The sequence below is a fragment of the Amphibalanus amphitrite genome, unplaced genomic scaffold (genome assembly GCF_019059575.1).
Source record: "Amphibalanus amphitrite isolate SeventyFive unplaced genomic scaffold, NRLGWU_Aamphi_draft 000684F_arrow, whole genome shotgun sequence".
In the NCBI taxonomy this organism is placed as follows: Eukaryota; Metazoa; Arthropoda; class Thecostraca; order Balanomorpha; family Balanidae; genus Amphibalanus; species Amphibalanus amphitrite.
Window position 1 is genome coordinate 357,701 of NW_024882178.1, and position 26,332 is coordinate 384,032.

The 26,332-nt window shown below is 48.2% G+C and overlaps 1 protein-coding gene across 1 annotated transcript; it reads right to left on the reverse strand.

Moving 5' to 3' along the window:
• Positions 1–1,244: 1,244 nt before the first annotated feature.
• LOC122364587 (sodium-dependent proline transporter-like) lies at positions 1,245–23,867 on the reverse strand. The gene is made up of 15 exons (XM_043335140.1): positions 23,339–23,867; positions 20,178–20,527; positions 16,493–16,664; positions 14,457–14,588; positions 10,899–11,063; positions 9,621–9,756; positions 6,539–6,671; positions 6,077–6,217; positions 5,165–5,393; positions 4,700–4,944; positions 4,309–4,509; positions 3,810–3,974; positions 3,165–3,410; positions 2,336–2,566; positions 1,245–1,956 (listed from the first exon to the last, which is right to left on the reverse strand). The coding sequence occupies exons 2-15, from the start codon at positions 20,511–20,513 to the stop codon at positions 1,789–1,791; spliced, it is 2,700 nt and encodes an 899-aa protein (XP_043191075.1). The 5' UTR covers positions 20,514–20,527; positions 23,339–23,867; the 3' UTR covers positions 1,245–1,788.
• Positions 23,868–26,332: the final 2,465 nt, after the last annotated feature.

The following is a 26,332-nucleotide window of genomic DNA, read 5'->3' on the forward strand; positions in this document are numbered from 1 at the left end:
CGAAACTGTTCTTAGAATTGCCTTGGGAGAGCTTGTTCTGTCTCAAACACCATTTCGTAAATACCGTCGATTTATTGCTCGCAACTTAGGTCTAAAAACATTCACCATGCACCAATGTGGTAGGCTGGCATTATTATCATTAGTTCACTCATTCCGCTCCCGTACAATCAAGGAATAGGAAGCACACCTTTCATCGTCACCAGCCACTCTATCTTCGCTTTCTCACAATCATGGAAGCTCAAATTTTGCTACCACTATCACTTTTATCACTTAAGGATTAGGTAAATTACGAATTCACGCGACTGTTAACCGAGCAGCATCGCGGTAATCGTAAGTCTCACGCGCATTGTAGGTAACATTACATAGAACTGTAACATCACAAAAACACTGGTCTTCGACATCATATCTCAAACGGAACAGCCTGTAACGCACCGACCTCCAGCTAACTAAGTATATCGCTGTTCATTGCCTTGCTTACCACAATGCAAGACAGCGTAACGCTTCGAGCATCGTAACTCGCACAAACGAGCGTCTGCACTTCGCGCGTTCGCTCCTACACCCTAACACACACAAGCACAGCGATTTGCACAGTTCCTGAGCGGCTCAAGCCCACAAAAAAAAAACACACGTAGGGTGTAAATCCATCACTAGACTGCCTGCTACCTCCCAGCAGCCATTCTCTACCGCTGCTAAAGCTGAAGCAGAGTGGAATTCAGTTATGCAGCATGTCAATGAGCAGCGCTGGTGTGCCTGCAGACGAAGATACGCGAGCTCAGGACGGAAGATTCTGAACATTGGTCCATCATTTCATCGATTCAAAATGAAGACGGTATTCAACGGCTAACGCGCATTGCTCTTGCTCGCTCGCACAGTTCGGTAATATTGCCTGCATCATTCATCAAGCAGATAACAATTAGTCCCAAAACAGCCATTCGTCTGTCCATAAGACACCAGTGTCAGGTGAACTTGCGTCATCGAGCTTAGGCGCCTTGTGAATGCATGGGTCACTGAGCTTCTTAAAAAGCTGAAACTCTGCTTGAGGCTCATGATGAATAATAATAATATAAGAATAACCAGTAACCTCATAATATATCGCTGACGAAGCTCCAGGAGCGAAATATTCGATAACTTTAAATATAACCTTTTGGCTCCTATTTCTGATTTATATTATGAGGTTACTGGTTATTCTTATATTATTATTATTCACTGAGCTTACCGCAACAAATCGAAGTCCGTCATTACTACATAATTACATATATTATGGTCATGGACACGGCTTGTCAGATGACATTTCATCACTCGTACGCTACAAAACACACGCAATAACACAATATTTATCAGTTCTTGTAATGCATCGCTTGTCTTTCTCGGGCAGTTTACATTCCGTTTCTCGTTCTGGGCGACAGGATCCTTAGCCTGCTGCTCACCGAGCGATCGCATTGCTAGACGATAAAAACATTCTCGTCATCGTTTGAACGGTCAAAGACACCTCTTTAGCTCCTTAGCTCACCGATAGTCACCACAGTCTTTTCCAACAGTTCGGTGCTCTCATATTCTGGAATGTTAGCTGGATCAGTAAGAGGTATGTGACCATCACTCTATAAGTACTGATGACCCTGCTTCGTTGGCATCGACTCTCATCTTGGTCTCTCTCGGTACCAGATTTTCTCTGGCACAGCCGATCAAGAATCTCTCGACATCGAGACGGGTTCTTCCTCACCCGCGCTGCAGAGGGAGACACTCTCCTCTCCCCCTCTCTCCCTCTTCCTATCCTCTCACTCCTCCCTCTCACAGCTGCGAGGTGCGCCGCGTGTGCTCGTAACCATCATTGTCACACCCGCTCTCCTCCGACTCAGTGACAGTCCGCAGTCGACTCGGGTCCAGCGGCACAGCGGGGTCGGATATGGAGGCCAGCCGGGGCGCCGGGTCCACGCTGCTGGATCTCCGCTGCGCGTCCTGCGGAAGGTGCACGTCGGGTCACCGTCTAATGAAGTAGACCATAGAGCGGTTGGTTACCGTTACAACTTAAAAAAAACTCAGCACATCTGATGGCGGTATCAGGCTAAAAAAAAACTGTTCGTGACGCTTATGATGTGCTGGCGACTTAAAGTTGTTTATTATATCGCAGGGCCGTTGCAGCTGCATAAGTAAATGATTGATCTGAAGTGGAAAGAAATCGAATGCCTTTGAATTTTAGAAAAGTTTGGCATTACGATAATAACGTCATTACGCAGCTAGTTACCAGTAGTGACGGTAAATATAGACACGCAAAATCAGTCAATGAAACTTGGAGATTCACTGTAATTAACTTCGGCTGTGCACACACTGTACTAACCGTCTGGCCGGTGCCGATGGCGGCATCGGAGCCGAGGCGGGACAGACTGCTCTCCAGACGGCGGCGGAGCAGCGCCGCCTGCACCAAGATCGACTTCCGTCTCCCCAGACCCGGGTCGCCGCCGTAGCTGCTCGAAGACGACACCGTGCTCTGTGACTCGCTCTCCGAGGACGTGGTGCACTCCTTGATGACCACCGACTTGGAGACGGACTCCATCTGCTTCCGCATCATCTGAGGAAGAGCGAAAAGGTTGGTTGGTGTTATGCTATTCGGCGCAGTGTGGAGCTAACTAGGCGCCGGTACCTGGCGCCATCTGTGGATAAGATAGACTGTTACGCATTGCGGCACAGCATAGACGCAGGCGCTTTACACTAGCGCCATCTATGCACTGGACTGGGTATTACGCATTGCGGCACAGCATCGTATAGGCGCTCTATACCAGCGCCATCTATGAATGAGTTTTACTTATTGCGGTACAGTATAGATACAGGCGTCCGTTCTCAGCGCCATCTATGGATAATTTTGTCGCATGCAATGCGGTACAGTATAGATGCAGGCGCTTTACACTGGCGCGATCTATGGATAAGTTTGGTGCATGCATTGCGGTACAGCATAGACGCAGGCGCTCATTACCAGTGTCAGAGTCATCTGGCGCGAGAAGTATGTGCATTAAACGCGCCTTCATCCAACTTCCCCCCCCCCCCCCCACGGCCCACACACACACACACGCACGCAGACCCACTGACCAGTCTGCGCTGCAGCGCCTTGCGCAGCTCCCCCATCACACACACACACACACATACACACACACACAGTCACAGATACTGACCAGTCTGCGCTGCAGCGCCTTGCGCAGCTCCTCCTGCTGCCGGAGCACGTCGCTGGCCTCGGCGTCCTTGGCGCTGGGGTGCAGGTAGAAGCCGTGCGGGATGCCACCGTACATCTCCGGCTTCAGGATCGAGTCCACGTGCACCATCAGGATGGGCTCGGGGGCGACGAAGGTGACGCCGTAGGTCTCCCAGCGGTGCTGCTCCTTGGCAGGGCCCCAGCTGGCGTCCGGCTGCCACAGAGAGGTCTGCCAGAGTGGGAATATACGGATAAAAGATGGTGCTAATCGTTACTGGTGAAGGGATGAACAAATAGAGTCAAAATGAATTGCCACTTTTATAGATTGAAAAATGTTTACTGTAAGAAGGCATACGCTGTTCTTGACTAGTTTTGCAATATGCGCTTTTCCGAAGTGCATATCTTATAGGTAGTACATGCACTTTGTTACAATAGTTTGTCAACGTAATTGTTTCGCAAAATTGCTATCATTGAATCCCATCTCTCCATCGATGTTGTCATTTCGACTTCGAACCGATATTCCCATTATACTCGTCACAGATAACAGTAGTACAGTACTAGTACTACAGTACTAGTACAGTACTAACAGTACTACTGTTATCTGTGTACTCGTATATCCGCCCCATACCTGTCCATTTTTGAGTGGCCGGATGGCGTCCAGGGTAAGGAGTATGAACGCCACCAGGAGGGGCGCCATCCCCACCAGACCCGCCACCACGTTCACCCAGAGAGGCAGCGTGTCGCCGCCGTACCGCGGCACCGCGTAGTCGGCTATACCAAACACTAGCAGTATCTGTGGGTGGGAGAGAGGGAGGGAGTCAGAGAGAGAGAGAGAGAGAGAGAGAGAGAGAGAGAGAGAGAGAGAGAGAGAGAGAGAGAGAGAGAGAGAGAGAGAGAGAGAGAGAGGGATGGAGGAGATTAGCAATGATAAACAAAAAGACAGATATCGCGTGCAAGAAATAATGATTCAATGTTTTATTTCTTTTAAAAAAATGTAATGAGTCGGAGCAATTTCAATTAACAAAATTCCCCGCTTTTACGAAAGGGTTCGCATTACCTTCGCTCGTGTATAATCACATGAGCCAAAGCTAATCTTCTTAGCACATTCAGACATAAAACTAGCTCACCATATGCACTACTGGGATGACGAATTTCCAGCAGTATGTCCACCAGACTGACGGGCCGTTTCCCAGCATGACCTCCATGTTCCCAGCCCACCTCTGTACGCCGTATACCCAGCAGAGCGCGATACTCTCTACCGCTCCGACCAGCAGCGGGCCCCAGGTCAGCAGGTGCCGGTCCAGAGCGCAGATCAGGTCCACGCCGTGCTGAAAGGGCGACAGAAATACACAGGTCAAGGTTAGAACGTCCAACCATTTCATATATATTCGATGATGTGGAAAGGAAATATGTAAAAACCGCTTAAGCATTTTTTAACCATCAGCAGTATTCCACGTCCGCAAAAATATCTCCTTTCCATCCTCAAAACGCATACACCACCGCCCCAATCCAACTTACCGACCCGACCAGTGCCAGTCCGGCTCCCATCATCAGAAGGCAGCAGCCGATCACCACTTGGAGCCGCTTCCTGCGCCAGCGATCGAAGCGCAGCTCGAACGGAGCGCGCAGCACCGGCTCCACCCAGAAGCAGAGGTAGTGGTGGCCGATGACGGCCAGGAGCAGGAAGAACAGTGCCGACCAGAAGGGCGGCGCCGGCAGCAGCAGCATCGCCTGGCTGGCCACCACCATCAGCAGCTCCGGGCCTGGCCACAGCAGCAGAGGGGTAGGGAGTTATTGTCGTAATACGAAGAAATTGAATAGCTCCTTCAGTACACCAACATACTAAATAGAGCTGAGAGTTAAGCGGTGCATTGATGAATGGCTAGACACATGAATTTATGAATTCTTTCTCAATCCTAGCTTTCATTTGACATCCAATCCTAGACGATAAAGCTTAAAGCAATATAGAAATATCTAACGCACCATTTTGGATGACATCGGCGACATCCTCGTCCAGTCGCTGGGCCAGGAAGCCCAGTATGATAAAGGCCGCCAGGGTGATCACCACCGCCGCCACCATCTTGATGGTGAAGATGACCAGCATGTCTCTGCGCAGGTTGTGCCTGAAGCGGTGCCGGCTGCCGAAGCAGATCACGCTGCCTGTGCAGACGCCGAACGAGAGCACCAGCTGCCCGAACGCGTCCAGCCAGATCTGAGGGGGTGGTGGGATGAGCGGGATGTGAGGGGTGATGTGGAGCATTGAGATGTAATGGGATGAGGCGTAAGATGAGAGGAGACGAAAAGAGACGTGCCGAGACGGAAGAAGATGAAATAGCATGGGACGTGATCGGACGGGGCGGGACAGGACGAATGGGAACGCGACGAGAGCGGAACGAAAAGGGACGGAACAGAAGGGATGGAACATGTCACTAAAAGGAAAGAGGTTAAACGGGACGGGACTGTTAGAGTTTGGAACGGAATGGAACTGGGCGTGCTTTGTCTGAACAGGTGTGAATCTAATGATATCGATAAGAGTGAGCGAGACGGGACAGGAGAGTGTTAAAGTTGGAGGCCAGTCGGAGACGAAACGAACATAAGCGGAACCAGCGACAACTTTGCTAAACTGCGGCAAGTTCTCATGCTAGGCAGTGGCGTGCGAGACGGTGACAGTCATACTGACTGTCGATTACATAGAGACGTTATCTGATGCATCTGAACAGCCTATTGATCCTTGAACAATAAATATCAGTCGGTTAATCCCATAATCAGTTCATATCTCGTTGAGTGTATCCCGACTCGTTCATCATTCGATCATTTGAACCCATGACGTGAGACCACTTGCGTAACAATGTTACCACCTTCCCAGTGATCAATGATCATGAAAATACCGCTGACCTCTGAGTGTCCGAGGCAGTCCCAGGAGAAGCTGAACAGGTAGCTGAGGCCGCGGTAGGCGCCGTCACCCTCCTCCAGCACGCCCACAGAGATGATGACCACCACGAACACAGCCAGCAGGGCGGTCAGCGTGTTCAGGACCTGGGGACGCCGGTTCATCTCAGTGGTTGTCCGGGGAGGTGCAATGGCGATGAGAGGCACGTATATGAAAAGGGCGTAACTAAATTGGCGAGAAAAACTGTTGCTTTACAAAATGAACACTTGAAGCGTGGAAATAATGCATGTGTTTGCCTAGTATGCGTCCGAATATCCACTTAAGGTATGTTAAAGCCAATTAATGTGTTTCTGTGGCAAACGGCACGCTTGTTAGAAAATAAATCACTGCTTCCATTCCGCTATCTTTAAATAAGATAATTTTATCATAAAGAGCCAACAAACATATATCTACGGTAGGGCGCCCACCTTCGATTTGTAGTTGACTTTGCGTGTGAACGAGAAACAGATAAAACACCAGATAACCAGTAGACAGAGAACAAGGCGCCAGTTGTGATAACAGATCTCGTCTTCAGGACAGGCGCGGTCGGCCACGTCGTACCTGAAAAAAAAAAACGTATCAAATATCATCGAGCTATACCATAAATCAAATCATTTGACGATAAACTCCGACAGCTTACTTTGCCGTCTTTTAACGTACCTTTTGTGCACCAATGACAACTAATTTCATCATATTCATCTCAATCATCCTTTGCTGGTTCATCTACATTAGTTAATTGCTCCATTCTTGCGTTTTTAAAGGTAGTGTGCCACCTTTGAAAGATTTCCCGTTTTATTTTTCCTAGGATAAGAAGCTTCTGTTTTTACCTAATATCGCAAAAAAAATCAAAAATGGGCCTGGAATAGTGCCTTTTTCGCCTAAAAGTTTATCGGTTTTTAGATATGTATAACAACTGTAGTGGGCTCACCTGCAAACAGGCGTCGGGCAACAATCGCGAATGCGGCGCACTTGTGACAATAAGCAAAGGTCATTATAGTGTTACGACCATACGACGTACGGGAATGAGTTATCAGCTGTCTAATCGTAGACAACACAATGTCGAGCCTTAAACTGTAAGCCTGTATTGGTATTGTTTCTTAAATTTGGCTGTCGAACATTAATTTGTGGTTTGAAATATGATTTTATGTAAAATAATTGATATGAAACAGCGTCTCTTAACCCGCGCCCCGCTGGGGGGGGGGGGCAGAATCTGCCCCCCCTCCCGTTTTTCGCCAATAACTTTTAAACGCGTTACGCCAGCGACGTCAAACTTTCAGTACCTTATCATACATCAATTTGACACGTTCCCTGAAAATTTGAGCGAAATCCGTCGGAAAATTTTTGAGAAATTGACGTTTTAGTGACGTCATGTTCGCCATTTTCGCCTCAAAAACGGCAAAATTTCAAACGCCGCTAACATCTTCATTTTTAAAGGAATCAAGACGTAACAAAAAAGGTTATACGTGATTCTTCTTTGTCTATCAAATGGCTATCTCGTTTTTTTGGAAATTTTGGATTTTGGCCAAAATTTTTCCAAAAAACTGACTTTTTTGCGAAAATATTTATAAAATCCAAAATTTTGAGTTGATCGAAAAAACCGGAATATATGTCAAAGAAGTGGTCTATGTGCACCTACATACCGATTTTTAGAAGAATCAGTTCAAAAATGTGGGAGTTATTCAAAATTTTATGACGTTACGACGCACAAATTTTTTGAAAAATGATTTTTTTGGAAGTTCTGGACCTCGTACGGAAACAAAAATAGCACCATTCGATTCGCCGTGAAAAACTGCATCGGATAGACACCTTTTTAGGCCTTAACAACCAACTTCAAAATTTGACCTCACTTGACCTGACCTTGACCTGACCTCGACCTGAAATTCATCCAGAGGTGGTCCATATCACTTATTGAGTGTGCCTATTGAATTCCATGCGTAAAATGACCCATAAAACATGTGTCGCACATGCCCTTTTCTATATTTTGTTTTTGGTGACCTGACCTGACCTGACCTGACCTTGACCTTGACCTTTGAATGACATTGTGTGCAACGAATATTGTCTTGGTAGTCTAAGAACACGTTTTGGGCAATCAGTCTCAGTCCATTCTTCGGCAACTACGGTGCAAGGCCGATACTGTAGAAACTTGCATTTTGTACCCTTGACCTGACCTTGACCTGACCTCTGACCTACTTAAGCAAAAAAATTTTGGCTGTTAAGATCCGCCTTGTTGAGAGCTTTCGATTGCCGTTTTCCCCGTCTTTCTACGACCATCGGTTCGGAAGTTAGACAGGGGGGGGCAGAATCTGCCCCCCCCAGCAGGGCGCGTATGGCTGAATAGCCCAGCGGGGCGCGGGTTAAGTTATGACCCCATTACACCACACGCAAGTGGCAGAAATGACAATGATCAGCTGACGCATTTTTCTTGGCCGAAGTCAGAGCGCGCGGCCCGACGCACCACGCGTATTTGGAAATTCCGACCTCGACGAGCATCAGAAGCCACCTAACAGGCGTGTTCGAAACCGCAGGAGATGATGATGAACGGGTTTATCGAAACTTGATTGGATGAGCCTATCGGTAATAGCGATTTTAGTGTGTGCATTTATTGTTCATAGTGGTGTGAAATGTGGTTGGGGTACGACCGACAACCCGTCGGGGCGAATTTCGCACTGGGGTACTCAAAATTTGAAGAATTTAAGACGTTTCCATAAGTTTTGAAGGTATGGATAAGTTCTAAAAATCCGGTTCTCCTTATCCGGGTCATTAACTCCATATGGTCCAAGAAAGCTGGCACACTACCTTTAAGCAACAAATAGAACGGTGGTGATATCTAAGTCAGCCCTCTCTGCCGGAGTGTGCTGCGATTTAAAAAAGCCATCTTCACGAATCTAAGAAGCATGCTTAGCTGCTTACACCTTATGTTTCAACAGAAGAGCAAAAAATGTGTGTTTGTGCTTTTATGTAAATATATGTATGTGTTTGCACAGCTGTGTTTCAATCACCTCCGCCGCGAAAATACTTTCGCCTGATAACGGCACGAAGGTGGCATGCCAGGCAGTCGTGGCGTAACAATGGGACCCACAATCGACACCGATAGTGGCTGAGAGGTGCTTCAGATCCAACAAATGCCGACTTTACTCCCCACTTGGCACAGGCTCCCTGGTCAGGTCTATCACTACCACCTGTGTTCTGAGGACCGTGCGAGGCGGGTGTGGCGCTCTGAGCGACAAATGCGACGCTGCACTTCAGCAGGCTGCTTGGTTCGATAGCCACGACGTGACGCGTACCCAGTTTTAGCACGCAATCATTCGGAGTCATGGGGTGTCAGCATCAGTAAATGTGTTTGCTGAAACTCTTGATAGTTGATACAGTTAAATGATGCATTGTGATCGGACAATTGTGAGATAGTTGAAGGTACCTTTTAAACCTGCGACAATATTGAGCAAGTGTGCAGCTTTATTGTGTTATCTCACGGTGGATATCTCCGCTGATTGCAAGCGTTGGCGTTCGTACCAAAAGAAGGCCTCGGAAGAGACGATCAGTTGCGCCGGGTAGCTGGCCAAAGTCGCTGAGATGCCTGTGAGGCCCCCGGAGGCGCCTTCCGCAGCCGCTGATAGCACCGTAATGTTGCCATCTACGATAATCTTATCTGAAACATCGCCACCAATAGGTATCGGTCCTTCGATGGACAGATGACCTGTCGGGTCCGACGGTACTACATTGGGGAGAGAGGACGTAGGACAGATGTATGGGCAGAGGGGCAGACGGTGAGCAGACAAAGGCAGAAGACGAAGGATAGACGGAGCCAGCGGATGAAAGACAGACGGATAAAGACAACATGGAAGATAGACGGCTATAGACGGAAGATAGACAGACATAGACGGGAGACATATGGATATGGACGGATAGCCGACGGATAAAGACGAAGGACTAAGGAGACGGAGAGCAGGTGAAAGACAGACGGGTAAGACGGAAGACAGGTGGATATAGACGGAATACAGCCGTAAATAGACGGAATATTAATGTACACGGAAGACAGACGTAAATGGACGGAAGACCGATGGATGTAGACGGAGACAGACATATGCAAGCGGAGGATAGGCGAAATGTAGGCGGAGGACAAAATGACAAACTCAGAACGGACGGAGAACGAGCAAGGCATAGACGGAATACGAACGGGAGATAGAAGACGTCATGGACCGGCAGAAAATCACTAGCCGGCAAACATTGATGAACAGTACAATAACTATAAGCAAGCATCATCATTATATCATCATTATAGCAATCATCAACTTGAATTGACGTGCAAAAACCATTGTTTCATCGCAAAGCATGAACTGACTAATGCTCCGTAATCTACCTCCGTGGTTAGTCGTCAAAATGGATTACTCACTTCTCATCAGGATGGCAGTACCAGTCTAGTTTTGCCTAGTCCCAGTTTGTACATACCATGGTACCAAGTGGGCAGAAATGATAAGGTTCCATGCGCTTAGGATTACTCATTGATATATGAAAATCAATGGAAGATGTAAGTAGTAACTGGAAGATATATGTACCTGTTACTGTAATGAAGAATGTAAAGCTAGACTCTACCCATTATACGCAATTAAAAGACTCGTTAAAATAGTTGTGCAGTTAACTGATTGCTTCAACTGTCAACAGAAACTAATGACGACTATGATTTGTTCGTTTATCTAAGTTCGATCCTCACTGTGAAATATGTAAGCAAAATGTATAGAGTAGCTTCATCCATTCATGCATTTATTCATCCATAAATAAACATTGTCTTACCAGTATAAACTTCGGTGCAGTTTTCAATGTGCCACTCCGGCTTGCACCTCTGCCACGGCACCTCTTTATTCATGGACGAGAACAGGTAAAGCATGGACCACGCTACCACCACACTGCCGTAGACGGCGATCAGAAACGACAGCAGCACCATCGCGAAACCGAACCCTGCAGAAGGACAGCGAGCACTCGACGTTAGTCACACCGATAACGTCTGGTGGTCATCGTTAGAACAGTCCACGGTCAATATGCATTTAACCACTTATCTGCACAGATGTCAGTAGATCTAGGTCAACCGCTGTACGGTTCCGTTCACACCGTGAGATTTATCGTGGTCAAGCAGTGCTGGGCTGAACAGTGGGCAGCAGCGGCCGGCCTTGTGCGACATTGATAAAGCTATCAATTCACAATGGACCCCTCGCTTGCAACGGTGTGGACGGCGACTGCCTGAACCCTGACCAATAGCCTTGCTGTAAACGGTGAAAGTAGCCATGAACTCCTCTGCGCTATGCAAAATTAGTTTATTGTTATAAAGTATATCATAGAAAGTGAATGTTCAACATCACAACATGTATTTGGTTGACTGTACACTGCAATGACTTCAAAAGTGGACATAAATAATCTCTCTGATAATAGTTGGATCGTTGCACACACTCCTTGTCTTATTGCATGACACTAAACCACTCACCAAACCAGAAGTTTCCCTCTTCCCACCCCCACCCCCACCCCACCCCCCCACCCCCACCTCGCTAAATCGACCTTCATTGCACTTCCAGACCAATCGGGCCGTTTCAAATGGGCATTCTTGATGCTTTAAACAATTACTCCCAAGATTAAACCTAATATATTGAGTGAGTCTCAGACGTTTTTGGTTTAAGATGGCTTAGACAGCTTTAGACGAAACATTCTGGGACTGTTTTCGTCCTCCGTGGTCTAAACCCAGCCAGCAATTTTGCTCCGGGCCCAAGCAGGCTCAAGTGCGGATTGCCCGAGATTTTTAGTCGGGCTAAAGTCGGCTAGGGCTTGGGCTAAAGTCGGCGTATGACACAGAAACGCCGACTAAAGCCCATGCTCTGCCGGAGGTATGCCCGCTCTGCGAGCTCCGGGCAGCCGTAGTTTAGCCCTAGTTGAGCGACGATTGGCGTTAGCCCGATTTAAGCCCGAGCAGTGAATCCATTTATATAATGGAGATTACTCTGGGCCCGAGCGGGCTGAACTCCGGCAAGCCCACTCTGTGTGCCCTGTCTATCCCGACTTAAGCCATAGAAGTGAATGGGGTTTATACATTGCAAACTGCTGTGGCTTTGCTCGGGTTCGGCTCGAGTGACGGCTCCTGTTTTCTCAAGTCTCGACTTGACTTCATCTTGCTTTTGCTTCACACTGGATCAAGTAGCAAGGAGCAGCCAATGCACTTTCAGCAGGTTGTGTGGTTTTAATGCATATTTAAAATTGCTACGGTCACTCATATGCTCTGTTAACCGGTCATCGAGCATTGCGAAAGGAAAGTAGTGGTTGACTTTGATTTAATGTTTATTTCAAACGACTACAGACACGTCAAATGAAACACAAATACATGAAACAGTGGACTGCAAACTGCAGCCAAGGCCATCTATAGAAGGTACAGTCACTCCCCCGCCGACCAATCAGAGACAGATCCTGAGTGACGTCACCCCTGATGCTCGAAAGGGGTACTCCATTCCTTTACAACGTAAAAATGACTAACTTCATTTGAAGATTGTTGGTGACACTCTACACATATCGCTCAATTATTGATGTCGTTGAAAAGTCCAGCTAATTTTCTAGCGATAAAAAAGAGCAGCAATATGCTAAGAAATGGCCGGTTTTGAAGATATGGACGATTTAAAAACCCTCTGCAGCAGCAGGAAAGCAACGTAAAAACGCATCGTGCTTATATTTTTACTATGAATAAATCATTTTTCAGTAAGTTTTTAGATATGGTATCGATTTATTCAACAACTTTATTACAATATTTTTATTACTTTGAACTTTATTTCAAAATAATATTTTCAAAAATGGCAACTGTTGGCAAGTAGCTTTGAAGCATTTGTGGCGCGCCGCGCCATTATTGTCCTGAGGCCCCCATATGATGTCATCAAAAGTGGAGTGACATGGGCCTGACTGCAGCAATAATATGGCATGAGTCATGAAAACGCGCCATCAAAACTATAAATCAATCACAAGACCCGCTAGCCTTCCTCCCCGTTCGGCGTTCATAATACTTGGTTGAACACTTAACCGAAAGCATAAAGTAAGGACAGCAAGTAATCGCTCATAAGACATAAAGCAATTAGCAAACAATCGTTTATAAAGAACTTCACTCTGGTGAATGGGAGCTTTGGAGGCGTCTGGCTCCTCCACACACACGCAGTAGGTGGTCGGCCAGCTTTCGGCGCAGTTTCCGTATATGTAGGTATACCTACTTAATTATAAGCAGGCAGTTTCCGCTAAACCACTTGGCGAGGGCGACAGCGGCGTCCACCCGGTCCTGGTTTGTATAACTATTCCATTTTTTGGAACCATTTGCTCTAATGGTACGTACCTGAAAAAGAGATCAATTGGTTTAATTTACATTGCATGTTTGCTCGAAAAATAACTTATTGTTGCATTAATACTGTAACAGCACTTCTCATTGATCCGTATAAAATGTTCATTCGAATTTTTCAACGCGGACAGAGAATGAGCGTGCTCGGTGAAAGCAGATAAATATTTGTGTTTTGTATTTCGTTTTCCTGGTTCAGAAGTGCTGGTATTTCACAAAGATATACATAAAGGCACGGAATGCGGCTTTTCTGAGCGAGGGTATAAGTCGCCAGGCTGAACAGCTATTCAGCTTCATGTTTGATGGCGTGAAACTCAGTCAAAATAATGACGTTTACATACGATCAAGCGCACCATTCAATACAATTACCTACCGTAAAACTCCATGCCAGTCCACTTGATAAGAGCAATGAGCACTATCCCTTCTTCGCGCTGTCACACGCGCCCAAACATCAACCACCAAATGCCCCAACACCGGTGTGTCGTTTCGTCGCACAGCGCGCAGACTGTCACAAACGCTGCACATGATTGGCGCAGAACTGCGCATGCGCGAACAGCCGAACAAGTATGGCTAAACTCCGGCTTTACTCCAGTTAGCCGAAGGACACAGCCAGCTTGATCAGCCCGCGCTCCGCCCAAGTTAAGCCTGTTTTGGATGCGCGGGCAGATGTCGGGCTGAGCTACTGCTATCCGCACGTGGGCATAGCTGCGGCATGCCCAAGCTCAGCCCTAGTAAAAAATGCATTGGTTTTGATCAAAGTGGGCAAACCCAAGCTAAGCCTAAGCTGCCCGACGTTTGCCACAGTTCAGCCCAAGTGAATTGCTGGCTGGGAAAGAGCCAGGAGTTAATCACTCAAGCGATTTTTGACCGTCATGCCTAGCATTCGAAATGTTATTGATATGCTAATGCAGCAATAACGTTAACAAAATATATATAATCGTATATGCGATGATTAAGTGACAGAAAAATACAACAAATAAATGCGGTATATATGTACTCACCAGCAAAGATGGGCGCGAACTTCCAGACGTGAATAGCGCTTCGACTGGAAAACTGTCCGAGAGCGAACTCCATGTAGAATGCCGGCAGTCCGATCAGTATTGTGAGGAACAGGTACACAACAAAGAAACTCACTGAGGGACCAGAAGCAGAGGGGACGGCAGAGTTAAAGATTGTCTCGTGACCACCTACGTTTCACTGCTTATCGCCCACCTGCGTTTATACGCAGCAGGTAAGTCAGAAGACCGTATCTGTTTGTATTCTCCGTTCTATTTGAGTAACTAATTTAAAATAATACGAACTAAAGAAATGATGATGCAAGATTTATAAAAAAGGACCAAAAAACGGTCCGTAGCGGTCGGATGTATGCGGGGCATGCGGCATTAAGTCACGATCCACACACCTCTGCCATATCGATAATACATGGCGATACATAAAACCGTTCCGTTCAGGACCAGAGAATGCATTGAACGACACGAAAACGGCGTCAAAAGGCCGCCTACCGGTCACGGCGAACCGAACACAATGGCATTGTGGCGGCCACGACCGCCGGTGGCGCGTGGAGTTCTGACTCACCGACCCGCACCTCCCACGGACAGACAGACAGACATACAGACACCGCTGGGGTAGTGACAGGGTGGAGTCGGCAAGGCAGCAGCACCTTTTGAATGACGACCGTGGTAATTCCGCGCCGAATTGTTGAGAGGGCGATAGAAATAGGGAGGCCAGAGGGATATCCCGCAGGAGTATATTGAATTGCATGCCGTTCGATCATTAACCCTCGCCCCGTTGGGGGGGCCATTTTGGCCCCCCCCCCCTGTGGTTTTTCCTGAATAGCAAGAAAACGGCGGCGCGCAGCGCCGCTAAATTTTCAGTACCTTCCCGGGCATCAATTTGACACCTTCACACCAAATTTCAAGTCTTAGGTCACCTTAGGTCAGGAGTTATTGAGGTCAAACTGAGGTCATGTTCGAGCAAAAATGAGCAAAAAACATGCAATCTTGAAACGCTCACCAAATCTACAGTTATCAAGCAATTTCAAAGTTCTTTATATGGTCTAGTAGACAAAAAGCGGCGCTACAAAACTGCTATCTCGGATTTTCAAAATTTTTGGTTTTTGACCAAAAAAAATTCAAAAAATTGATTTTTTTAGAAAAACTTTGAAAAAATCCAAAAATTTTCCGAATTTCGAAAAAAACCGGAATATATGTGATAGTCCCAGTGCTCTTCCATATACATACCAAATTTCAGATCGATATTTCGATTTTTGGCCAAGTTATAGCGAAAAAACTGTTCAAAAATGATGACGTCAAATTTTTGAACTCAATTTTTAGCAATTCTAGACCACGTACAGCAAAACAAAGACCACCATTGAACTCCCCGTGACGAGTTGCATCGATTCGATACCCATTTTATGCAAAAATATTAACTTTGAAATTTGACCTAATTTGACCTGACCTTGACCTGACCTTGACCTGACCTTGACCAAAACGTGATCTAAGCTGGCCCCAAAGGCTGCCTGACCCATATAATCGCATTTGTCATGTAAAATGGACCATAAAACATGTATAACACGACACTTTCATATTGTGACCCCCCCGTGACCTGACCTCTGTGACCTGACCTGGTATCAGTGACCTCAGATAGCAAAATATGTGTTTGAAGAACATTTCCCCATCGATGATTTTCAATGAAATGCATTTTACTCGATTTTACAACGCATTTCTTGAAGTGCCTGTAAACGGTGAAAATTGGACCTTTGACCTGACCTGTGACGTCATCGGTTTGACCTAGGTCAATAAAATTGGGTCACAAGGTAGCTCCCCGTTGGGGCTATCCAACGCCGTTTACCGCTTGTCGCTATGTTGCGTGGTTCTCGAGATCTTAGGGGGGGGGGGCCAAAATGCCCCCCCCCCCAACCGGGCGCGTTGCTCGGCAGAGCCCAACGGGGCGCGGGTTAATTAATTACCGTAGCATCCTCGTCGTTAAATATAGCCACCGGAACCACCGTGCAGGACATTTTCCCGCGGGCACTCACCGCCGTACTTGTGACACATGTAAGGCATCCTCCAGAGCGTGGCCAGGTCTGTAGCGATGCCGAGTCGCGATAGGACTGACGTCAGCCGGCACACGTCACTGCTGTCCATGACGTCTTCCTCGCTGGCGTCAGTCTCGTCACTGCCGTCATCAGAGCCGGCATCAGTGGACCTCTGCGGGGACGGGGGGACGGGGGGGTTACCGTCCGGATGTGGGTACAACTGGGGACTGGGGAGGGAGGGGCATATACTAGAGTCATGCTTCATGAACTCGAGGCACTGATTCAGACAGGGTTGTGTCAAGTTGTGAGGAACGAATACGGATGCGGCCGGCGGTTTCTTGAGTGGATATCGTGAATGATATCCACACCTGAGACGCGGAACTGCAATTTAACCCCAGCCCGTGTCATAACTTCAAAACAGTAGAAATCAAATAGCATCACCCAGTGTTTGGTTGAGCTGTCGTTTCTGACTGATCACAGGACGCCGATCGGACACCACACCGGCACCTCGTGTGACCTCCGTTCACGTGGTCCGGCTCCATCTAACTCCGCAGACTCGTGCTAGTAAGCACTGGCGGTGCAGAGCTCGGCTCGTGCGGCCGTGCTGGAACGGCAATTTTCGTCACGTCCAATCTGTGATCAACAGTCGGTTTTGACCGGTTTCGGCCGGATGTTGGGTGTGACGTATAGCGCCATAGCTTCTGGTAGCACGTGGAGGTGGTGGGTGCCACGACGTGGAACGGTTTGACAGGCAGCGACCAGTCGACAGGGCTTTGGCTGCAGGGCTGGAGTGGAGAAGCCCGCTTTATAGAAAGGGCCTCCACGGACTGTGGCTGGCTGGAGAGACTTGTTTAGAAAGGGTCTTTCACTCCTAGCCGCATGAAGTGACAATGAGGCACTTAAATTGTTTGTTGGAGATAGTTGGTGAAATGTCATACCTACACCTATAGTCCAAACAAATCATTATTCTTAATTACAAATGCAAAAAGGAGCATTGGTTTATTGCACACAACTGCTATAAATCAGATTAAGGTTCCTCCAGACAACCAAGCTTAGGCATTGTGCATCAAGGCATAGCGCCACAAAAAAAGAACATTAAAGGTATCTGGAGCCAGTTACATTTCAACAGCTCCGTCTCCCCTCAAAATATTCGCTCTCACTAAGTTATAAAAAGTTACAAAGCCTTTCAGTGTTGGTAAAAAGCCTAAATATTTATAACAGTTCAATATTTTTGCATGTGCCATAACTTTACAGTTGATGATTTTGACGATATTTATGAACTTATCGCCGATCCATCTTTGTATCGCTTTCCATGCACACGTCCAAGCAAAAAGTAATACAACCGTCTGGTCATTTGTACTTTGTGGTGTCACATACGAGCGAGATGTGTTCCAGTCCCAAAGCTCGGGCGTGGAAACTGCCATGGTTCATAAGTGGCCGGTATTCCCTCGTGTCCCACGTGAGCACCGCCCAGAGGCTCCCAGTTGTATGTCGTGTTCTGGGTCATCGCGCTGGATCAGTTACCGATGGACTCAGAGCCCATGTTTTATGACACTTTTTGTGTAGCCCCGCCTTTAATTTCACGAGAGTGTAGCCCATATAATCTTTCGGGAATTGGTGGCCTGGAACTTGTTTAGGTTCGAGGAGCTATGATTTGGACATGTGTTTATTCTAGCATTCGCTTCTGTGCGCTCCTGCACAGCTGACCGCGACACTGTGCCGCCAATCCAGACAAGTGTGAAGAAAGTAGAGAATTGGATGAAGGACTAACACTACACAGTGCTAAGAAAGTGAACTATCACGACCACATGCATGCTGGCTCCCTTAGGTAAAGGCTCGCTGTGAGATACATTAAATGCGAATCCTTAACGCTCCGGAAAGTGAAGTCATTTTGACCGTTAACGAGTTGGTATATCCTGCAGCCGTTCGCCATACGCTTATATCTTCTAGCCATGTACATTGTAAGTACATACAGCACGATGTTTGTCTCCCAGCCGCGGGAATTGTGCCTTCCGTTCGCCTGGCTTCCGTTACCCGTCACGCTGCCCTCCGTCACCCGTCACGGTGCTCTCGTTTACCCCGTCACGCCGCTTCCCGTGCCGCTCGAATTGTCACGGAAATGGCCGGCGTTACCTTCGCGTCTGGCACTCCGGGCCGGCGGTATGCAGACCGGCCTCTGTGTGTCCGGACACAGACAAGGCCGCTGGCGGCCACAGAACAGCCGGATTAAAGCGACGAACAAACAACCCATCTGGGGCGCAGATCGGCTAAAGGAGCGAATCGAAGCGGATCAATGTTCAGACGGCTCGGCAGTATGAAAAATTGGGAATGGAGGAGTCTGCAGGCAGGAGCTCGATAGCGGATAGGATAACGGAAAATCCTTCTGTACAATGAAGAAACGTTGCAGAACAATTTTACAATGCACCTAATCAAGGTTGGGAGAAAAAGAGTAACTGCACCAATGCAGCATTCCTCACTTTGTGCAAAGCGTTGTCTGAAAATGTTTCCGCAACCACAAGGTCAATCATTTGTTTATCAAGAAATACCTCTCTGACTTATCGTGAAACAATGCATTCCTCGACTTAAAGGTGTGTTTAAGAAGATTCCGACTTCCGAGGAAAAGTGATGTAACATATATAGACTCAGGAAATGTCAGACACAAACTTGAGGTAAATAAGTCATGCGGCCTTCACGGTGGAATTCAGTCATTATAACCCACACTGGCGAGCCCGGGGTCGGGTGAGCGAGTGTCTGTCGAGACAGGTGAACAATGAATGCATGTCTGTTCCGAGTCATCACCCATGCATCGTATACCTACGTCTACAGAACACGGTGATGTCATTGAAGTTCAGCAATGTTGAAATCATGGCTCTATCAGAACAATGTATTGACGTTTTTTTATCACTTTTTATTTATTTTTAAATAATTTCGTCACAATTCATCATGTGACAAGATGTGTCAGATGCGTTACCCATAGGCGGCGGAACGGGGAGGGCACCGGGGCACCGTGCCCCCCTTTGATTTTGGCATTTTAACATTAGACCTATGGGCGTTTCATGGAAAGAATGGGACCAAAAGTTGGCAGTGCCCCCCCCCCCCTTAATTGAAGGTGGTCCACCGCTACTGGCGTTACCCATATTCATTTAAATGCTCGTGATGTGATCTTTCTCCATTAATAGGACCATGCGCTTATTTGTTTGCCTGGACTCTGATATTGTGGGCCACTTCCACTTGAGTTTCTCGAACCGCTCAGGAACAGGCAGGCCATAGAACACAGCTGCAAAACCGGTAAAACATTTTTCTTCAGACATTTTTTTACCAATAGTCTGTAATCAAAACTTCGGTCCGGTATAACACCGGTTCGGGCGGGTACAGGCTGGTTATCGGAGCCTAAGCCCTCACATCGACCATGGGATGTGGATTGTGGGGGCATTAAGAATATTTTGCACGACGGAATTATCTTTGGATCTTACATAACACACATGACCTGATGTAATGACATCTCAACGTTCTCTTCAACGAGGAAAGAATAGGAGAGATTACTGTGGAGGGGACTTGCTTAGGCTAGTAAACAGCCACGTCTAGGCCAGTCTTGACTTTGAGAGACATGTCTATAGCCTATATGGCAGCAACTAAGGTGAGACTGAGCACTCGAGCAGCCATCCCGTCTCCCCAGTGTACTCACATTACCGATGGCCACTGCCTGGCCGGCGGCCGGCGGCTTATCGTCCGTGACCCGGGACGCCACCGAGTGCCTCCCGTCCGAGCTGGCGTCCTCCTCCTCATAGATCGGCACCACCAGCTGACCGGCCACGCTGTCGTCAATAACCTCCACCGCCGACGGCCGGCGTGCCCAGCGCGCCTGCGGCACCGTCAACTGGTCCATCAGGTCGTCCCCCAGAGCCACGGCGTCCGATCGGCGGCGCGTCCATGAGCTGCCCTCCTGACCGGGCACGGCCAGCTGGTCGAGGCCGGGCCGCGGCCGGCCCTCGGCCGTCGAGCCGCGACGAGATGAGGTCATCTTCGTGCTGTGACCTGCACAGAGAGGGGCATTGTTAGAGGCAGCCTTACCGGGGCAAAGGCCAAAGGATGGTGCTGAGGGCAGGCTTGAATAGGGGAGAGAATGGTGTTGATGTTAATTCACCCATGATCAGATATCATCACAATAAAAGCCAGTTATCAGCTACATAATGAAATGGCAATAAAAACACAGCTCAATATTGGTTATGGCGTCGTTTGTTGGGATTAAAATGATAACGTAACCTTAATTCGTCTTTTAGCATTCGCTGAGGAAAAAATAAGCCCTATAATGCCATGATTCGTTGCTGGGGCCAGATAAGCGCCGTCTTCAGATAGCAATAAATCATAGTAACAAACACAGCCATAAAAGCTGCACCTGTCAAATGCACAATCACTACTCACTAGTGTAAAGTGTATTGCACAATAGGCTCTCTCGCATACTCGACGAATAAGCTTAAAATAGGGGTGCAGTAGGGACCAATAGGGGCGCATGGAAACCCTACATAAGCGTGACACTATTATTCTGAAAGTGCGAAACGACCGCGGTGTCACTCAGCTGTGCTCGGGTCATCGCTGCTGGCATCTGACCGACAACGATGACCCTCAATGCCTACTACGACTACCTCAATGTATACTCATATTTAATTGGCACAGCATTTTTAACTAATTACACATCTGCTTACCGCTATGATAACAAAGGAATCGTTATACGATGAATCATATTGAACTGTGTCTTTAAGTCGACGGTTTCCGTTTTATTCCTCCCACTGCTTAGTAAGAGAGACGGTCTGTTAAGATCGCTTTTGCAACAAGTCTATGCAGTGTAACGGATTCTCGTGTCATTCGATCGGGACCATCGCCCCTCTCACGGCCGTGTGGGACGAACACCTGTGCACACAGCCCAATGAACACTGAACAGTTCCGCATACCGGCGGCGGGGCAGTGTAACGAGTACCCATCACCGGCCTTGGATCAGCGACTCAACCGCGTCCCGGAACGACGCATCGGAGAGATCCATATGTACCTACGATGCTCAGATTGAGTGTGCATTTGGATCGCATTTGTGCTTTGTTGCTTGCTCTTCTTCATCATGTCCAAACACACATAACTATAATCAATCCAAGTGCAACGATAACCGGCATAAGTGACTGATTTAACCTCGTCACCTGGCGACACTGCAACGCGTTGACCTCGCCGGCTGGGTTTCCACAACCTGTCTCCTCTTGGCCGCGGTGCTAAGCTGATGGCGCCGACATACATACCTACATCCAGCGATTGGTCGTGGCCCTTCACTGAATGGCACCTTGAACCGTATACGCCTCAGACCTCGGTTCGAGCCCTATCATTTCACGCTACCAGCTTCTCCCATAGCCGCTTCTGAACTTCAGGGAGGGAATGGTGTAAGTGCGGGGCTGACAAAGCTCGAGGCTGGATGTATTGTGTACCTAATAAGTGTAGCTGATGATAATGTTGCGTGATAAGTCCGAGCCCGTGGAAGCTGACACTATAAACACACACTCTATGGTGGAACTGGATAGAAGATACAATGGGGTGGTTATATGGGTTCTTTTTGTTGATGCTGGAAAATCCATGCAATGAGTTGGTAGGTCTGCATGTTTGTAAGCACAGAATAGACTTCCGCGGACTCCCGGACTTCCGCAACACATTGCAACGCCATGCCGGGACCTCAACAATTAACACGTCAGATTCAAAGCTGCATCTTTGTACCATTGCATTATGCGCCAGAAGGGCCAGTTTCAATAGGAAAATCCTAGACTTTGATAGCCACTATCGAAGCCGCTTGGACGGCGCGGTTGCAGCATGCACCTGAAAACGTAAACTCACATTCACCGGTAATAATTGCTATAAGCTTCAATGGGCACGATTCTATATAATTCAACAGATATTGTCACATAACACCGAAATCCTTAGTAGATCATAAACATAACTATATCCGTAGCGTAGGTTCCGATTGGCAAAGCACCTCGGCAGCGAGATTATATGCAACACGGCCCATGGGATCAAACTGCTTCTGCGCTCGGTAAATAAGATTCCTAACGGACATGACTAGCAGTTGAAGCTCCAGCCAGGTTGTCAGTCAGTGGGACATACCATGCCCGGCTGTTTGCGGGCAAGATCAACTTCTCGCAGCTGCACAGGCTCTCCTTTAGCACGAATTGCAAATAAGTGATAGCAAGGTTTTGAAGGCGCCAAGGGCTTATTTGCATAAGCCCATCCTATACTTTTCCGCCATCAGTGATGCCTTCCTCGTTTGTCGTAGTCATTTGAACTTTGTTTACACGCATCAGCGAATATCGATCAAGGACAGATCTGGAGGTCGGTTTACGTGACCTTTCTAGCTCTCCGGCACGGTCGAACTTCAACTGTGCACATAACCGTTACCTTGAGGCTTAATTATTTGCTGAGCACTTATACATACATCTTCAATCGGATTGGTAATTCAGCACTGTTTCGTATATCACGCTTAAATCGTCGCAATTTTGCAGAGACCAGTAATATTTAGTACCTACTGCTGCACGGATAGTCAGGCAAAATAGATTTCAAGTGCGCTATAAATGTAAACGTAAAAATGCACGGCACTTCATAACTCAAACTGCATGCTGTTACTGATGATAAACTTGCTGATTGACGGCTTATTGGTGGCTGATGACTTTCAGCGATCGGCGAAGGGCTTTATTCCGGTTCTCTAGTCCACGAACTAACAGACATGTTCCCCATTCGTTCCGGTTAATTTGCGCCCATCCACTGCTTTCTAACGAGGAAGGTGATCGGACGAAGTTCCAGTACGGAGTACAGTTTACTCACCTTATTGACTCTGCAGTGTACACCGTGAATTTCAACTCACTCCTTCCCGTCACACACCACCACGAGCTGCACTTTCGTCGACTTGTCGCGGACTTTTGAGTGCTCCCGAGAGAACCACACTATTTTCCCTGCCTCACAGCTCACAGACGCCACTCGTCACCGCTGTGATCCGTCACACGGTCGTCACAGTCGCCACACCGCGGTCGTCACCCGTCACGGTGGATCACACAGTCCGGTTCGTCCACGGTCCACCCGTCACACCGACACGCCGACCACAGTCCACCCGCGGCTAACGTCAGCACTCCGCCCGTCGCCGCTCAGCGCCGGACCGCTACTGAGCGAGCGGTGCGGTACATACGGCGGACGGCGGGCGGCGGGCGGAGGGAGGGCGGAGGGCAGTGGTGAGGGCCACGGACTGACAGGTGTCGCTCCACCGGTGACGTGTGACCACCCGACCGCCGTCATAAACAGTCATCAGCTCACTCACTCACAGGCGGGTCTACCGGTTACAGAGACGCCCATCACAAAATTGAAAACACCCTATTATACATAGACAGCCGACAAAGCGGCACATAATAAAGAAATAAATATATCACTCGAACAAGCTTTCAACACATACAGATCACCGCACACCCTGCCAAAATTTGGAATTTGACCAGCATGCAAACCTTTTCCGGGAACGTGGTATAAACAAACAGCTCTGCACCTCCAGGGACAAGTCGACGCATTCGTTTCGTGTATACTGTATAGTTTTCACATCCCAGAAAAATGCCTCTAATCTTTAATAGCCCCGCTCCAGAGATGCTGAGAGAGCCACCCTCTGTCGTCCGGAAGGTCGGCACTCGGTACTGCGAAGTTTGCTGCACAAGTGCACTCGGTGATTTATCGAACACAGCTGAACAACGGAAATAATGACCCGACATTAAGGGCAGACGGCAGACACGTTAGATGTAATTGGCGTCACCGGAAATATTCCACGGTACAATTAGTAGCTTCGGTAGATAATAAGGTGTTTACAGCATTGGCAATATGAATAATTACCACCATATACAAATAATAAGTTCTGAAATCTTTAAAGGGGACGAAGGGCTGAAGGTCATTTCACTCGGCCTGAACACTGAGCAGCAGGCACTAACTGACATTCGAGGTCACTGCCAGTCTCTTGCATCGGTGCAGTTCATATCCGAGAGGCAATTGTCGATCATCAGCAGTTCGGCTTATTCGGGTAAACAGGTGCCGTCTCACGCGAGCGTCGGCGACTTATTCGGCTATCGCGTGTCTCCCCCGTAGCAGCGCTCTCCAATAGCATGTCGGCCGCTCTCTGGCGGCGCGGGACCGCTCCAATAGCAGCCGACAGGGGTGTCGTCAACCGCTCGTTATACGAGGTGTGGGGCGCCGCTGTCCCACCAATCGAGACGGGAGAGTGCGTCATCGACTTCGCGAGGGTCCAGGGGACACGAGGCGCGGGACCAATCAGATGACCGGACCCCATGGGGAGGGGGAGACTTGTCCAATGAGAGGAGCCGAGATGGCGACAAAGCCTCCAATCACGAGCGGCATGTGCGTTATGCACTTCTTGTGCTTCTGTAGTTAATCTAGTGATATGCGTGAGGTAATCAGACACGTAACGATCGGTTATATAACTCAGCATCGTGTAACGGACCACGTCATTCCACATCATGGTTGCCAGGGCTGCTTGATTATTTGCTCATTGTGTTGCCTCTTCGCTCAATTAGTCCGAACGCCTAAAGGAGATAACATAAGCCGACTGCAGACTGTCCTCTCTATAGGGTTGGCATACGTTACCTTTTCACCATCATGAGTAAACTATAGAGATAGAGAGAGTGAGACGGCTCTGTCTGCGGCGGCACCGCGTTGTGGTCGACGGCGGCGGTTCAGCAGGTATAACTCCAGTGTTTGGGACGGGAGACACGGAGAAAGCTGCGGCTTACACCGTCAGCTGCATCCATCGGGCTGGACTGGGTGACATAAAACTGCAGAGGCGCAGTTAGAACTGGCCGCGGCACGATGGTCAATCCCATCTCGGACCCAAGCATTCCAACAATCTAGCATTTGGCGTAGTGAGATACCGGTCCAATGTTGGATGTGAAACGAACCGGTCTCGTATGCATGCTCTAACGTAACAAAGCCGTGACATAATGTGTAACTATTCAGTAACGCTGAGGGCTCTCCAACAATGGAGGCCGCCTAGATAATTCGTGAGGTCGCTGCTTGGTACGGTCAGCCTTCACGGTCCAGGAAATGTTTTCGCGTGATGAAATATTTACCTCGGTGGTGTGGTAATCATCAGGATCAAAAACAGGTTTACGGTTTTTCGGAAAACTCCACGCGCTGAGTCCACATATGGATTTATCTGATGATAATGCTGACAAGGACGGTGTAGTAATGTCTAGTTACATCGAACCAGACTGCTAAAATCTTGAAGCTGTGTAAGTGCAGGACGTACGCTCACGGGAATCGCTTAAATAAACGTTATTGGTAAGGGCGCTTATGGCTAGTTTTAGGATGGCAAAGCCACTCTTACCAGCGGCTCACTGATGACCGGATATTTTCATTTCTCCCCAGGCCAGCCCACAGTACGTCATCTTTGTTGCTTGGCTCACAAGATCCACCAGTGGCATTTGTTTGTCGGGCCTGCAGTCCGTGCGCGCCTGTCGAGCAGGAGTGCTGTATACGGCCGAGCGACTGAGGAGGGGCACGGGTCTGTCGCCGCCGATAAACAGCCGTCGACGGCCTGTGACAACAGACAGCAGTGCCCTGTCTCCCACGTGGGGTCGTTTTTGCCGGCGGGGCGTTGCTATCGCCGTATTTATCGTTGCCCCCGTCGAGCGGACGACGAGGTTGCGAGGGTCACCCGTGACTTTGACGAGGAGGTCGTTTGTAAGAGATGTGCTGGTGAGGCATGCTATATGCTGCACTTGCAACGAGGAGGAAGAGAGAGAGACAGAATGCGTAGGTGTTCGATTCTTCCTA

Bases quoted from the DNA above. Each gene is read 5' to 3' on its own strand.
- LOC122364587 (XM_043335140.1), bottom strand. From the start codon at position 20,513: ATGACCTCATCTCGTCGCGGCTCGACGGCCGAGGGCCGGCCGCGGCCC. The intron at 16,665-20,177 runs GTGAGTACACTG...CCGTCCCCGCAG, and splicing joins AGGCAGTGGCCATCGGTAAT to AGGTCCACTGATGCCGGCTC. The intron at 2,567-3,164 runs GTCAGTATCTGT...GCTCTTCCTCAG, and splicing joins AGGCGCTGCAGCGCAGACTG to ATGATGCGGAAGCAGATGGA.